A 16,194-nucleotide genomic window follows, 5' to 3' on the forward strand; every position below is an offset into this window, starting at 1 on the left:
GGGCAAGGCTAATTAACCGCTCTTTCTTTTTTCTTTAAAGTTTATTTACTTATGCATACAGAACTGGGGTAGAGGCCAGAGGTGGTGAGAGGATTCACCAGAGACAGAGTCAGGAATAGAACAGGCAGATCACAAAGTACACTGCTGAGGGGAGCAGCAGGCCAGTCAGGAGAGGTCTGCCACACCATCTGGATCAACTCCAGGGCCAGAGATTGAGTTCACACTAAAGGGGCTGCTACTAGCTTGTAGTGCTGTGCCTTAACCCACTGGGCCACCAGGGAGGGCCTGCTTTTTCTTTATAAGCTTTCAAAGGGAGGGCCTCCCTGGTGGCACAAAGGCACAATAGCACTTTGAAACTATTGGCAGCCACCTCAGCATGAGTTTGCTCCTGAGTAAGGGAGGTGAAGACCCACATGGTGCAGCAGACCTCTCCTGACCCACCGGCTGCTCCCCTCAGCAGTGTATTTCAGCCAACGGCCCTGTTCTGTTCCCCACTCTGTCACTGGTGAATCCTCTCACCCCACTACCACCCTGTACCCCAGTTCTGGCCTGTACCCCAGTTCTGTATGCATAAATAAATAAATTTTAAAAGAAAAGGAAAAAAATCTGTCAAAGGGAGTAAGGTAGTCTTTTTTGTTGAGGCTGTTGAGAAAGGCAGCCACCCCATTTGGGTAGGGCCCAGGGGAGGCAATGTCCCTGACCTCAACAGTTGCAGACTTCTACCATATCCTGTCAAGTTCATATAGCTTGTACAACTCCACCTGGAACCATCCATTGTTAGCTGGACCTTCTCCAGCCTCCCCTGCAACACCACTCCCACTCCTTCTAATCCAAGCTTTAAAACAAGTTTATTTTTTTTCATACCAAAGACCATTTTATTTGCATTTGTGGCAGTGGGGGGCCAGACCCTAAATAAGTGAGAGGTTCTGACCTGGTCAAAGTTTTTAAACCCTTTTGTCCCGTAACACCAACCCAAACAAATGAGAATATATCCAAGAAATATGAGGGAAAAAACTGTGTGACATACATATAAGGGAAAAGAGAGGAACAGAAGAAATACTTAAAACAATGACTGAGAATTCCCCCAAATTAATGCCAGAAACCAAACCCAATGATCCTTAAAGCTCAGAGAAAATGAAGCAAGATAAGTACAAAAACCAAACCAAACCAAACCTATACCTTTCATTTTCAAATAACAATAAATCAAAGTTTTTTTTCTTGCAAAGATAAGCAAAAACGCTGAAAAGGAGCAGAGAAAAAAAACACACAAGAAACAAAGGTAAAAACTGCACATTTTCTCAGATATCATGCATATGAGAGTAAAGTGAAATATCTTAAGTACTAAAAGGAAAAAAACACAAACCTGAAATACTATATACTATTAAATGATGCAACAAAAAGTGAGGTAATATGTTGCTAGTAGAAGTGAACTGCAAGAAAGGTAAAAAGTTGGGCCTCCCTGCTATCTCCTGGCATGAGTTCAATCCCTATTCCCAGGCAGAGAACTAACCCACAGGGCACAGCAGACTTATCCTGTCTCAACCACTGCTCCCCACAGTATATTTCAGTGGATCTGTCTGTTCTGCTCCCCACTCTGTCATTGATGAATCCTCTCACGCCCCCACCCCACCTCTGGCCTACACCCTAGTTCTTGTATGCATATAAAATAAATCTTTAAAAAAAAGAAATGTAAAAAGTACTTTAAAGAGAAGAAAAATTATACTGGTCAGAAACCTTTGTCTACATGAAGATAGACCACTAGAGAAGGAAAAAGTGAAGATAAAATAAAAACATTTTTCTTATTAACTGATCTAGCAGATAAATTTGTTCAAAATAATATAGTAACTGGATGACTAGATCAAAAAAATGTGGTACATGTACACAGTGGAATACTAGTCACACCCATAAAAGGATAATTTAAAGCCATTCACGGCAACAACATGGATGGAGCTAGAGGGGTTATGCTCACTGAAGAAAAATGTTGGATGATTTCACTTACAGGAGGAAATAGGGGAACAAAATAAGGGATCAGTGAAAAATAGAATAACAACAACAACAAAACACAACATAACAAAACAAAAACAACCAGACAACTATAAATTGTCTGAGACATTCTGCATCGGGGAAATGAGAGGATTCAAAACATGGGTGACAAGAGCACAAAGCACTAAGGTGATGGTGGATGGGTAAAGTGGTGGTAGAATTCTATGGGGACCACAACTGATAAAGAAATAAAACATAAAAAATATATAGCAACAATGTATTTGATTATACATGGTATGTATCTCCTTACTGATAAATGAATTACAACAATGATACAAGGAAACAAGGGAAAAAGAAACTTAATTATTTTGTTATTATGACATCCATGATACACCTTTGAAATTGGTTTTGTAGTGTTTGTTGTAAATGCATATTGCAAACTCTAGAACCACCCCTAAAGAAGTACACAGAAAGATTTATAGATAAACAACTGTATTAAGCATGTTACAAAATTACACCAGAAATTAGAAATATTTGTAAGGCAAGATTTTTAAGCCTGCTTATATTCAGAAAACGTATTTTAATTGTATTTTAATTTTTATATCTGTTGCTTTAGAGTTTGTAGCAAATAATCAAAACATCTTACAATTCAAGGTATGGGGTGGGATAGGAGTGCAAGTGGAAATTCCTTAAAAAAAATTACACATATAGGGCCCTCCCTGTTGGCGTAAGGTATTAAAGCACAGCACAGTCACTGCAGCACAAGTTCAATACCCAGCCAGGGAGCAGGTTCACTTGTACAGCATACCTCTCCTGTCTTGCTCACTGCTCCTCTCAGCAGTATATTTCAGTAGATTGCTTGTTCTGCTTTCCACTGTCTTAGGGAATCCTCTCATCCCCCTGCACCTCTGGTCTGTACCCCAGTTTTTAATATACATACAAAAATAAATCCTTTAAAAAATTACACATATAATTAAGTCAAGCATTTTAATAGAAAAATAATCAAATATTTTCTTTTCAACTCTCATGACTAAGAAGACTTCAAGCTATACTACAATGCCATAATAATAAAAAACTGCATGGTACTAGAACAAGAACAGACACACAGACCAGTGGATTTGAATAGAAAATCCAGATATAAACCCACAGGTTTATGCAGCTAATCTTTGACAAAGAAGCAAAGAAGATACAATGGAACAAAGAAAGTTTGTTCAACAAATGGTACTGGTAAAACTGGGAAGCTACATGCAAAAAAAATGAAACTAGATCACTACCTCACACCGTACCATACACAAAAATCAACTTGAAGTGGATTAAAGACCTAGACATAAGAACAGAAACCATAAAATACCTGGAAGCAAAGATCGGCAAAGCACTACACAACATACACTTCAGTAACATCTTTGAAGATAGAGCACCCAATGCAATGATAGTGAAGGCAAGGATAAATAGATGGGACTACATCAAGTTGAAGAGACATTACAAAAAACAAACAGACTGAATGGGAAAAAATTTCTCACACAAAACTAGAGATAAAGGATTGATCACAAAGATATACAAAGAACTGATCAAACTCAACAAAAATAAACAACCCCATCAAAAAATGGGTAGAAGAGCTAAAAAAGACACTTCTCCAAAGAAGAAATGCAGATGGCCGACAAGCATATAAAACAAATGTTCAACATCACTTGTAATAAGGGAGATGCAAATTAAAACCACGATGAGATACCACCTCACTCCAGTGAGAATGGCACATCTTCAAACAACTAGCAACAACAAATGTTGGCGAGGATGTGGAGAAAAAGGAACTCTCCTGCACTGCTGGTGGGAATGCAAACTAGTACAACCATTATGGAAAACCGTTTGGAGGGTCCTCAAACTACTAAAAACAGAGCTTCTATATGATTCAGCAACCGCACTCCTAGGTATCTACCCAAAAGGCACAAAAAGCACTGATTCAAAAGATACCTGCACCCCCATGTTTATTGCTGCTTTATTTACAATTGGAAAGACATGGAAACAACCCAAATGCCCAAAAGTGGATGATTGGATTAAAAAGAAGTAGTGCATACACACAATGGAATATTATTCAGCAACCAAAAAATAAACACATGCCTTTTGCAGCAACATGGATGGAGCTGGAAGAGATCACGCTTAGTGAAATAAGCCAGAAAGAAAAGGAAAAATACCGGATGGTTTCACTCATAGCAGGAGTATAACAGACCAGGTAAGGAAAAAAAAATAATAATAATGAACAGCTATATAGCAGAGGCATTTTATGGGGGTGGAGTGGGGAATGGTATCAAGCACAGTGCGGGGAGGGGAAATGTACTGAACTATGGTGATGGCACACGGGTGATTTGGTGATGGGTAGCCCATTACAACTGAGATGGAAAAATGCACAAAATGACATAAACTATTATTTAAAAAATTTTTTCTTTTCAAAAGAGGATCACTACTTACTAGATGCTACATTTGAACTCTGTATTCCAGGTGTAGGTCCAATATACTCATTTTCATTATACTATTTTGTACCCCATTATCAATAGTTACTCAAAACATATTACTAGAGGAAGTTTTAATTCCTTCAGAGATTATGGTAATCAAAAAGAATAACCATATGAAAATTATGTGATGTGTCAAAGTTATATTAAAGAGCTCTTCTTGTTATATATAACTTAAGGAACAAACCATAAGATGCCAATGAATTAGTCAGATTTTTCTGTATACCTATTTTACTCCTGGAGAGAAAACTCACTAACACTGCACACACCTAATTTAACCTGTAATCTTTCTCTCAGATTTCTCTTCCCAAATCTATACCTGACTAGTCAGGCAAAGACTACAACTTAGAACCATATACCCATGAGTCTGACTCTCAAAAAGTGAAGGCAGAAGGAAACAATTTCTCTTTTATCATGTATTTCACCTTTCGTCCATATTAAGTTTCTCCATAAATGCCCTGGGGTTTGATATCACATCTTACAAAGCCTCTAATTCTGAAATCTCCATGTCTTCACTTCTATGCAGCTGTATTTCAAAATTAATTAGCAATGTGCATTTATGGAACAGTCTGTATGTGAGGGTCTCTCGGGTGATTTACAGTCATTAAAATGAAATAAAATATATGAACAGAAAGTCATTAAAAGAATGTGAATTAGCATGTTGGTGTGTTATTTTGGGCTTAATTCTTTGGGACTAAGAAAGCTATGCCTTCTATCAATTTAGTTCAATAATGACTTTTTCCATTAGCAATATCAACAATGAAATGAGAAATACTCACATTCACCATACCTCATTATGTACACCATTAATACAAACCACAAAATAGATTCAAATAGATATCCCTAATACTCTACAGTTTTAGAGAAAGTGAATTGCTCAATCAGCTCAATGCAGCTTTTTCTAACAGATTAAAAGTTTCTACTAGAAAATGAAAGCAAGAATTGAGGACACACTTGTTGAAACTAATTATGGTAGTTTTAATCTTCCTGGTATATTTATAGCAGAGGCTTACAATAACAATAAGGGGTCTGCTTTTTCCCATAATTTATGGGAGTATATGCTTCCACATAAATATTATTTTGGAGAAAGAATGGCAGCTTATTTTGCCTCCATGATTTAGGTTTGGGCATGGCTGCCCCCCCACCCCCACCCCAGCTATATGTTGAGTAAGTAGCGGGAGGAAAAAAGGCTTTACTAAAATATAAAGACCCAGGACAATTCACATAATAGCTACTGCCATGGAGAAACAGGGCTCTGTGCCAACTGTCCCCTACTACAAAACAACTCTAGCTCAAGCAATTTCCAAAATAAATAATCAATATGGAGATAAAACAGTAACACTCTATTCAAAGAAGAACCAGGAAATACCTGAGGTCTTCTTGCTTAAATAAATGTCACCAAGAACATGGGAGTGGACAGATAGCATTGGGATAACATGGACTTACATTGTGGATCTTTTTCATAAACTGGTATAAGAATGACAACACTCAGGTGGCATTCAACCAACAGAACATAGAGAGAAAATTACTATCTTCTCCTGCAGAGCAAGTCTCAAAATCTCTGATGAGAGGTGAAGAGTATAAATTCACAGGGAATTTGCTTTGAAAAAAAGGCACAGGGATAACCATAATACCTCATTGTGTGGATAACAAAGGTTTCACCTGATAACACTTTTTTCCTGAATGAGTCACTAAGCTGTATTAAATGCTTTCAAAGGTGTGTGACATATAAAACTGGTTTCTTAAGGCAAGAGACTAATGTGGGGTTGCTATAGACAACAGAGATACTATGAACAGCTTAGTTTACCACTGTGTTGTAAAGAAAACTTTTTGGTTGACCTATTATAAGATGAATGTGCTTACCAAGGGTATTCACTGAATTTGTCCTTTACCAGGAAATTCAGAACACTCACAAGTAGTAGCATTTCTATCACAGTAATTTCTTAAAAACAGCAAACTACAGACTGTTTTAAATAAACCTGTAAGTTTTAATACATAGACTTCTAGAAAACAAAAGCAAATATTTAGGAGTAGTTTAGTTATAAAACTATATGCAAAAGCACCATCTTAGCTGTTGAAACAAGCCCTTATCCCTAAGCTATTATTTTAAGGATTATACTTTTGGTGGTTTTATTTGTTTTGCACATACAGATCTTATTCTACAATTCACAATCTTATTAAGCCATTTTTAAAGCATATTCTGAAATACTGGAAGATGTCACTTATATGTGAAATACATAGAAACCAAATTAAAAAAAAAAAAGAGTTGGAAGAAGTCAAACTTAAAAACTAACCTTTGAAAGCTGAGCACAGAACTGAGGCACCCAGAGAGAGGGATGAGAACAATGTTGGGAGAGAGGAGAATGGACAGTGATGGTGGACAGTGGGTGCTTTGGTAGTGGGTGTACTACAGTGACAGCTCACAGGGGTAAAGGTAAAAGCCAATACTTAGGACATTCACTAATAAAAGACAAAAGAAAAGAATTACAATAGTATGTGATATGTTAAAATCAGAGAAATGCATGCAATCTAAGCATAGAGGTTATATAACAGGGTGGTCCACAGGAAAAGGGGAGGTTCCAGGTTCCCTGCCCTACCCAAAAGGAGGGGGGAGCTGAGGAGAGAAAAGAGGAATCTGGAGATAAGTCTGAAGAGGAAGGAAGCAGGATGGAGCCAGAAAGAGATCTGAGGAAGGCAGATGGAGCAGCGAGACTTGTGAAGAAACTGCCTGCTTCTTTTTGGGCCTGGACTGGTTTAGACAGATGTGAGTGAGAGACCCATGGGGAGGTCAACTATGGCAGCATTTATCTTGATTTTGATTTTGCTCTTTTCCTCCCAGACTTGTCTGGAAATTTCTGATCCTTTTTCATGGGTCCCTGGCTGGAAGGTGTTTTAGACTTGTGGTGGGCTTTCAGGCCTTGCTTTAGACAAATCCCTTCTGGGTAGACTTTTATCCATGAGGGGATGGGTAACTTTGGGTGTCTGATTTAGAAACTACATTCTTTGTCTTTTCTGTATTGCACACTCACTGTATTCAAGTTCCTTTCCATTAAAGGTCATATATGTTTTCTCTTGATGTGGTGGGTGGCAGAACCTATTTAGAGTAGGGGGCTTGGAGGTTCAGGGATGCCCCTCTCTCCCTGCCCTGTAACAGAGTAACTAAACTCTGCCTGCCTGGTAGGATTCCAGAATATTTCACAGAATTAGTTTACATTTAATTGGTGGAGTCTTCCCACCCACTCACCTCCTTCCCTCCTTTTTTTCTGGTGCATAAGGAAACTTTTTAAAAATCTTTTTCCTTTTGATTAGGAATTCGGTGATCTTAAGTTAACTTTTCTAAATTTTCATTTTTATCATAACTTACTTTTTGAGGTTAAAACAAAGGAAGAAATGTCACTTTTTTTTTTTAATGGAGCTGAGGAGAATTTCAAGCTCTGCTTGTTGTATAATTCCTGTCACAATGAAGAAGTTAAAATGAGAAGTTACCAAGCTCTCCTGCCTTTGGCCTGTATCTGTAATTCCCTTAGCAATCTTCTATAGCCTCTGCCTATACAATCAAGGACTAGACAAGGAACTACAGGAAAGTCACTAGGCAATTTGGGAAAAAAAAAAAAAAAAACCATAAAGGGGCAATCTTACTTCATTTGTTTTTACTAAGAAAGCTACTCCTGAGTCCTACAACTGTAAAGACCATCTTTATGCTTTCACATATACGCTCAGATGTTAGTAATTCAACATAATTTGACTAAAAAGAGTTAAGATACTCTAGTGTATGTTATCTGTGCATTTATGTCAAAATGCTTTTGAGAACTTCCCTAAATCTGACTCGCTCATATAGCTGCAAAACTTTGCACTGCAAACTTGTATACTTGACTTGAAATGTTTTCTCAAAATGAAGGTAAAATACACAAAGTATATTAAGAATTGGCTGTTAAAAAGCTAAGAGTAGAAAAAGACCAAATTTAATACTTTAGAATCTGTTTAAATACTGAATTTTTTAAAAAGTGAATTTAATAATAATTAATGATGTCTTATTTTGGTAATGTGTACTCTCTCCATCTAGAGAACAGATTTTGGAGAAACTGAAGTTTTAGCAATACCCTAAACCCAACCGGAATAAAGATGCATATTTATGTTAAAGGACTCCAAGAAAGCCACAGTTAATATGTAAAATACCCTCCATTTCCCTGGGTGGTCTTTACCCAATACTATAGACCACTCTTAACTCCTGAAGTTAAGCAATTATTAGTGCATTTATAACAAAAAAGCAAAGGTTATTAAATAGAGCCTGAATGACATTCTCATATTTTCCCACCTTTTAGTTTAGAAGGGGAGTAGGAGATACTAGTTATAGAAAGTTTCCTGATCTTTCTAGTAGAGAATTCTAAACTGAAATCAAGCTGGTTAATAAAACCTATACATATTAATACCTGTAATATTTAAGTAAACCAACACTACTCAAAGGTCATGCTAAGCCTTGCCAATTGTACCCTAAGCCCCCAATACATGTCACTTCTCCTTCCCCCCTTTAATAGTTAAATTCTTGCAACTCATCCTTAAAGCTGAACTCTAATGCCACCTGCTGTTGCAGTTTTGTGCTCAAGATGTTCTATAAATCTGCCCCGCTATTATTTTTGCTTGACTTTCATTTCTGCATGACGAACAGAGTAGCTCACTATTAACAATTTTGTAAAATAAAAATCATAGAATTTAAAAATGATAGGATTTTGGCCCTCCCTGGTGGCACAGGTTAGGCTGGCCACAACAGCTTTGGTGCTAATTTGATCATTACCACCCCCCCCAGAGTGACATGACATGGAAGACCTCTCTTGACCCACCCACTGCCCCCCTCAGCAGTGTGCTTCATCAATCTGCCTGTTCTGCTTCCCACTGTCTATGGTGAATCCTCTCACTGCCTCTGCACCTCTGGCTTGTACCCCAGCAGTTCTGTATGAATAAATAAATCTTTTAAAAAAAGAAAAAGAAATACTACTTTAAAAAATAGATATGACTTATCATTAATTATAAATAATAGGGTTCCTACTACAAGAAATTTAACTACAAGATTTGTCAAATAGAAAAACTTTCTTAAAAAGCAATTTTAATTTTAAAATGTTCCCTTTTTCTAAGAGGAAACTAATATCAAGTAGGACCACAAGACTTTAAAAACAAAGGAACAATTCTAAGAGGAAATAAGTAAGCTCATGCAATTTTTAATTAAAACTTTAAAATTATTAATTAAAAGCAACACTATACACAGCACAATTTAAAAACCTGAAACAACCCATTTTTAAACTTAAAACAGAGAAGAGACAAGAAAAGTTTCTGTGTGTAACACAAAAGTTAATTAGCTATGTACCCTGCTTGTCCGTCAAGGTTTTTTGTTTATCTTCACTTAAAGGACTGTCAAATTTTTGTTTTAGAGCACAAGTGATAAAAAGTGGGAGACATACTAAGTGTGTCTTTGCCCTTTACTATTTACTTTGCCTCCAAAGGCCTCTTCTTTCTAGCAAATGCTAGCAAAGATTGTTAACACTTAATTTCAATTATAAGCTCCTTTGCAAAGCTTTTCTTGCATATTCTGTTGCTCACTGCCACCTCCAAAATTCTGTATTTCATAAAAACTCTGTGTTTCTGTTATGGAAGTTAGCATATTATATCATAATAAATGGTTTACCTGCACATGCTATTTTATGGAGGAATAAATAAGTAAAAGAATGCTGTGATTCTAGACTAGAGGTTATATTCAAAGTTAAGTGGTACATAATTCAACATTTTCTTTGTGAAAAATACAAAGTAAAAAAAATTAATCTCTTAACTGGTTGTTTAAAGTGTAAGACACACAATGAAAACATATTTGGAGTAATAATTCTGAAATCAGACAATGGTGATAGTTGCACAATTTTATGAGGGTAATTTACTAAATATACTAAAAACCCCCACAGAACTATATACTTTAAAAGAGTGAATTATATGTAACATATGAAATATATTTAAAAATATATATTTAAGGGGTGGAGGCAGTGGGTGGCCTAAGGCTAGGGAGGCCCACCACCTCCCTGGGCCTGCCAGGGCAGCAACCTCTGGCTGCCAAGGACATGGTCCAAACCCACCACTTCTGGAGAAGAGCCAGGCTTCTCAGAGGTCAGTCTGTTCAAGTGCGACCCCAGGGCCTATTTATGCTCAGCAAAGAGAGCTTGCAAAGATGCTGCAAAGGATGGCTCCATCTCCATTCTGGGTTCTGATGATGCTACCACTTGTCAAATTGGGGTCCTGAGGCACACAGGCAATAGGACTACCTGCCTGACACATTGCAACAGAACCAACCCCAAAGGTGAGGGCCCCCTGATCATGAACTCCATAAAGTCCTTTTCTGACCATGCTCAGTGTGGAAGGCTGGGAGCGCATCTCATGGGAGGCTTCAGTGATGACAGGCAGTTGTCACAAAAACTTACTCATCAGCTTCTTAATGAATTTGATAGACAAGATGACATTCACTTAATGACATTGTGTGTGAAAGAATTAAATGACTGAGAAGAAAATTAAAACCATTTTCCAATCATTTATGGCATTGCTGTCAACATCAGAACTGCAGAGAACTACAGGGCCTCCTTCCAGGACCAAGGCCAGAGGATGAGCTGTGGGCTGCACATGTACTCACAGACATACCCATGGTTAGCATTTATGATGGAAATAAATCTTAAAAAAAGTTTCCTTAAAACTAAAAACTGAAACATAAAAAGTCATAAAAACTACAGATCTTTTATAAAATTTGCAGTAAAAAAAGACCTTTCTAAATATGTCAAAATCCAGAAGCCATAAAAGGAAAGATTAATTAAAGTAGGTTAAAAGAAAAGCTCTTCTGGAAGGTTCACTGTCACAGGGCTATTGAAAACAAAAAGAAAGAAAAGAAGAGCTCTTCTGAGTGACAAAATAAAATAAGGTCTAATTTCAGTGACAAACTGAAAAAAATATTTCTGGCACATATTTCAAAGGGGTAAATAAGTTCTATTAGTTTTAGATGGAAAAACCTTCAGAATAAATAATTAAGAGGAAAAAAACATGATGAAAAACTATGTACAGTATAGTAATATTTATATTTTTAAATGGGGCTGTGGGTAACAACATGTTTGCTCATATATTCATTAACATATTTGTAGGAGACAGACTTTGATACCAGAGTTACTTTCCTAAAAGTTTTCGTTATTTCTACTTAATCATTATTTTCCCAGTCATCTCAAGATATTTTTTAAAATAACCCATACATGTTGATTCAAGATCAACAAGTAGGAATTGGGAATCTATACTTTTAAAACATATCTTCTGGGCCCTCCCTGACACAGCACTGAGAGCTAGCCACAGCCACTTCAGTGCTAGTTCCATGCCAGGCCTGGAAGTGATCCACATGGCTTAGTAGGCCTCTCCTGACCTGCCCACTGCTTCCCTCAGCAGTACTTTGTTGATTTGCTTGCTCTGCTCCCCATTCTCTGATGAAACCTCTCACCACCCCTGTACCTCTGGCTTGTACCCTAGCTCTGCATGAATAAATCTTTAAAAAAAACATATCGGGCCCTCCCTGGTGGTGCAGTGGGTTAAAGCACAGCACTAAGAAGCTAAAGCTACTTCAGCATGAGTTCAATCCCCTCCAGGAAGTGACCCACATGGCATGGCAGACCTCTCCTGACCCGCCCACTGTTCCCCTCAGCAGTATACTTCGTGATCTGCCTGTTCTGCTCCTTACTCTGTCTCAGATGAATCCTCTCACTGCCCCGGCACCTCTGGCCTGTACCCCAGTTCTGTATGCAGAAATAAATAAATCTTTAAAAAAAATAAAGAAAAAAAAACATATCTACATATACCTTGGTTCCTACTTGCAAATATTTCTGTAAGACATTTCTTAAAAGTGACACTGTAGAATCAAGGAATAGCCCATTTTTAACTGTAACAAGCAAGTTACACTCAAAAAGTATTATCTATCTACAGACCAATTTACCCTCCACCAACAATGTATCAGAGTGTTTGTTTTCCCTATATTCTTACTTATACTGATGTTAGGAAACTGTTGTTTGGATTTGGCAAAATGTGATACCAAAAAGTAATTCTCAAAATTCATTAAAAATGAATCCTAGGCCCTCCCTGGCGCAGCAGGTTAAAGCACAGCACTGAGAATCTAAAGCCGCTTCTGCATGAGTTCGATTCCCGCCTGCCCTGGAGGTGACCACATGGCGCGGCAGACCTCTCCTGACCCGCCTGCTGCTCCCCTCAGCAGTGTACTTCGTCAATCTGCCTGTTCTGTTCCCCACTCTGTCTCTGGTGAAGCCTCTCACCACCCCTGAGCCTCTGGCCTGTACCCCAGTTCTGTATGCACAAATAAATAAATCTTTAAAAAAAAAAAAAAGAATCCTATACATTATCTCAGTAGTTCCATAAAACTGGAGAATGCATTAAAAAAATAAATTGGCATCTTTGATATCTATAAATAATGTAATTTTATTTTTATTTTTTATTTTTTTTTAAAGTTTATTTATTTGTACATACAGAACTGAGGTACAGGCTAGAGTGAAGGGGCAGTGAGAGGATTTACCAGACACAGAGTGGGGAGCAGAACAGGCCAACTGACGAGGAACGCTGCTGAGGAGATCAACGGGCGGGTCAGGAGAGGTCTGCGTGCCAGGTGGATCACATCCAGGGCAGGCGGGGATCGAACTCATGCGGAAGTGGCTATAGCTTCTTAGTGCTATGCCACCAGAAAGGGCCCTGTCCTGCCCACTTTCAATAAAAGACATTAAGAGTAGCTACCTCCTATCATATTCTAAAAGAAATGGACCAAAATTTAATGTGCCAATTCCTAAACCATCAATTCAAACATCTAAAAAATGACATAAATCACTCTAATCTACTGTAACCTAGCAATACGTCACTTAATTCAAGAAAGAGAAAACTTCACTTACAGAAATGAACTTATAATTTTGTTTTTAAAATATCACATAAACATTTGACCAAAATCATTCTGCATTAACCATGACAAGAATCTCCCCCCTCCAAAGGGTCTTGTTTTTGTCCTCCGAACACTGCCAAAAGGGAAAAAAAAAAAGAGAAAATGTATAATCTATTTTTATATGTCTTTAACAGAAATATGCTATAAAGAGAGTACCAACCAAAATATTTGTTAGAACAACCTTGCTTTAAAATAAAACCCCAAAGTTTTCTTAGGCTACTATCATGCCTCACAATAGTTTCTTTTCCCCCTAAGCCAGTGATGCTTAATCTTTTAAGTCATCTTTTGAGAATCTGGCAAGAGTTATGTAAAAACGATGTTAAAAACACAAACTTTCTGCATAGGCTAACATATTCTGAGGACAACCAAATACACCCAAACCCTTCCAGTGATAACCATGTTGTGAAGCCCACCTTAAGCTATAAAAGGGGGAAAAAAAAAATCAAATGCCTTAAGTAATGTGTAAATTTAATTATTTATTTAACTATTTAAGATAGGTACCTAGTCCCACATTATTAATGTGAAAACCATGGCTCAGTAAGTAAACCAAATTGCCTGAATACAATAAACTGAGATCTGAATTTGGTTCTGACTCTTACCCATGCTTTCCATTCTCTCGGAACAAACAATGAATATATTCAACAGCTATGCTAAACAACTATTGAAAATAAACACATCATTCACCAGAAGTTTTGCAACTAGAGAGAGAATTTCTTTCAAAAACTAGACTGCATTCTTTTACAAACAAGATGTGGGATATAGATTGAGAGTAAGTGAATATGGGTGAAATATTTTCAGTACAAAAACCTCATGATTAATCCTATTTTAAAAAGCACCGTAGATGGAAGACTATAATCATTGGGAGTCCTTTACAAATTGAGCAAGATAAGCTCTAATACTATTTCAAGTAAAAAGGTCTAAAAAAGTGTTCTTCGTCAACTCCATGAAAATGCTTGAGGTCAGTGTAAACAAATATCAGATGAGGAAAATAATATTCAGGGTAGGTTAACCAACTTAGCTAAAATTCATGCAGTTAATTTTAAGAACTAATACAAATTTGGCTGTTATTTATCAATAAAATATCCAAGCTACATTACATTACTTTGATTTGTGCAGAAGGGCAACTACTAAAAATTTCTGAATGCCACAGTAATTTGAAAAACAAAGAGCCCACATTGCTATTATTTCTGGAACATATAGAAAGCAGATGAATTTGACATTAAGGACTTAACAGTAAAAACCAACTTACTTCTCACACTCAGGAATATTCAAAATGTAAAGTCAATTCTTTCTCCCTACCTTTACTGTATTATGTACATATACAACTTAAATCTTCATGTGGGCACATATTATACCTACAACTTGTATACAATGACTATAATTTGTGTTCAGCACATGATTTAAAACTTTACTATAAGCAACCCACACTGGTGGCACTGCAAGCTAGCCACAGCAGATTCAGTGAGAGTTCGATCCCTGCCCTGGAGGTGATCCACATGGTGTGGCAAACCTCTCCTGACCCTCCTGCTGCTCCCCTCAGCAGTGTACTTCAATGATCTGCCTGTCCTGCTCCACCTCTGGCTTGTACCCCGTACAGTTCTGTATACATAAATAAATAAATCTTTTAAAAAACTTTATTGAAACAGTGAACAGAGTTAAGAAAAATTAGTGGTTACCATGAAATTAGTGGCTACCATGAAAGTGGGGACAGTTATTGATATATTTACTTACTTTATGAGAAACAGGAATTAATTCTTACAAATTCAACATTCTCTCTACAACATTAGGAGTAGCAATCTAGGTATATCTATTAAAATATGCACCATAATTTCACAAATACAAATACCTTCATATATTAGTACATATCTGAAAAGATTCTGCTATTTTAGACACACAAAATAGACTATTTGGAAATAACACCTAAAGATTAAAATGAAACTTCCTAGCTTATCTATGAAAGAATAGAGAATTTCAAATACTGTTAATGACCACATATTGTTGGGAATTCTACTTACCCGTTTTGAAGGACAGTGTTCATTCTTTTCATCTGTCATCTTCCCACTTTTAAGTGCTTTTCTTGGGTGCTTGATAGTTGTTTTTATGGCAGGTCGACATACATAGTTCTCCAAGTTCTTTGGAGGTTTTTTAGTTCTCTTAGCCTGAAGACCAATTTTCAATTTTAAATTTCCCTCTGAAAAGTTCGTTTCTTTCACTGAAAACTGTTGCTGTGCATCAGCCAAACCATCATCTTTCCCTGATTCAATGTTTCTTTCCCGACTCCACTTGCGAATATCCTCCTCCTCCTTTGTGTTGTTCTCTAGCTCCACTTCTCTTTTGCTGACCAGTGTGCCAGTGTTGATGGCAGAAGGACTCTTTCTTGAAAATCCTTCGGAATCAGAACCCAATCCTAACATAGCAGTATTTCTAGGGTCCATCACAAGTGTATGTTATTGCCAAGAAATCTTATGAAAATTTTACAGAACTGTGTTCCATAAAAAACAGGGATCTCCAAAACTTGCAAACAGCATCTCTTTCTCTGCAGGACAGACCATAACAAAAATTTATCAGAATAGAGCCAACTATTGATTAACATGAGAAATGGATATAGTGGGAAGGGGTCAAAGGGTTAGGAAGAACTCACAATCACCATCAAAATAAACTATAATACCTCAAAATGGATATAAATTCATTTAGTTATAAATTTAAAAT

General features: G+C 37.1%; 1 protein-coding gene and 1 pseudogene across 1 annotated transcript in view; one reads left to right on the forward strand and one right to left on the reverse strand.

Annotated features, from left to right (window-relative positions):
- The window catches only part of ASH1L (ash1 (absent, small, or homeotic)-like (Drosophila)), a 170,983-nt gene that overhangs the window by 126,479 nt on the left and 28,310 nt on the right, over positions 1-16,194 (reverse strand). Inside the window, exon 3 of the mRNA XM_004693822.2 lies at positions 15,501-16,021. Coding sequence (XP_004693879.1) covers positions 15,501-15,920 — 420 coding nt within the window. The 5' untranslated portion in view covers positions 15,921-16,021. The remainder of the gene's footprint in view (positions 1-15,500; positions 16,022-16,194) is intronic.
- On the forward strand, positions 10,586-11,191 carry LOC105854428 (annotated as a pseudogene).

Source organism: Condylura cristata, unplaced genomic scaffold, assembly GCF_000260355.1.
Source record: "Condylura cristata isolate star-nosed mole 26May11 unplaced genomic scaffold, ConCri1.0 scaffold00040, whole genome shotgun sequence".
NCBI classification, from domain to species: Eukaryota; Metazoa; Chordata; class Mammalia; order Eulipotyphla; family Talpidae; genus Condylura; species Condylura cristata.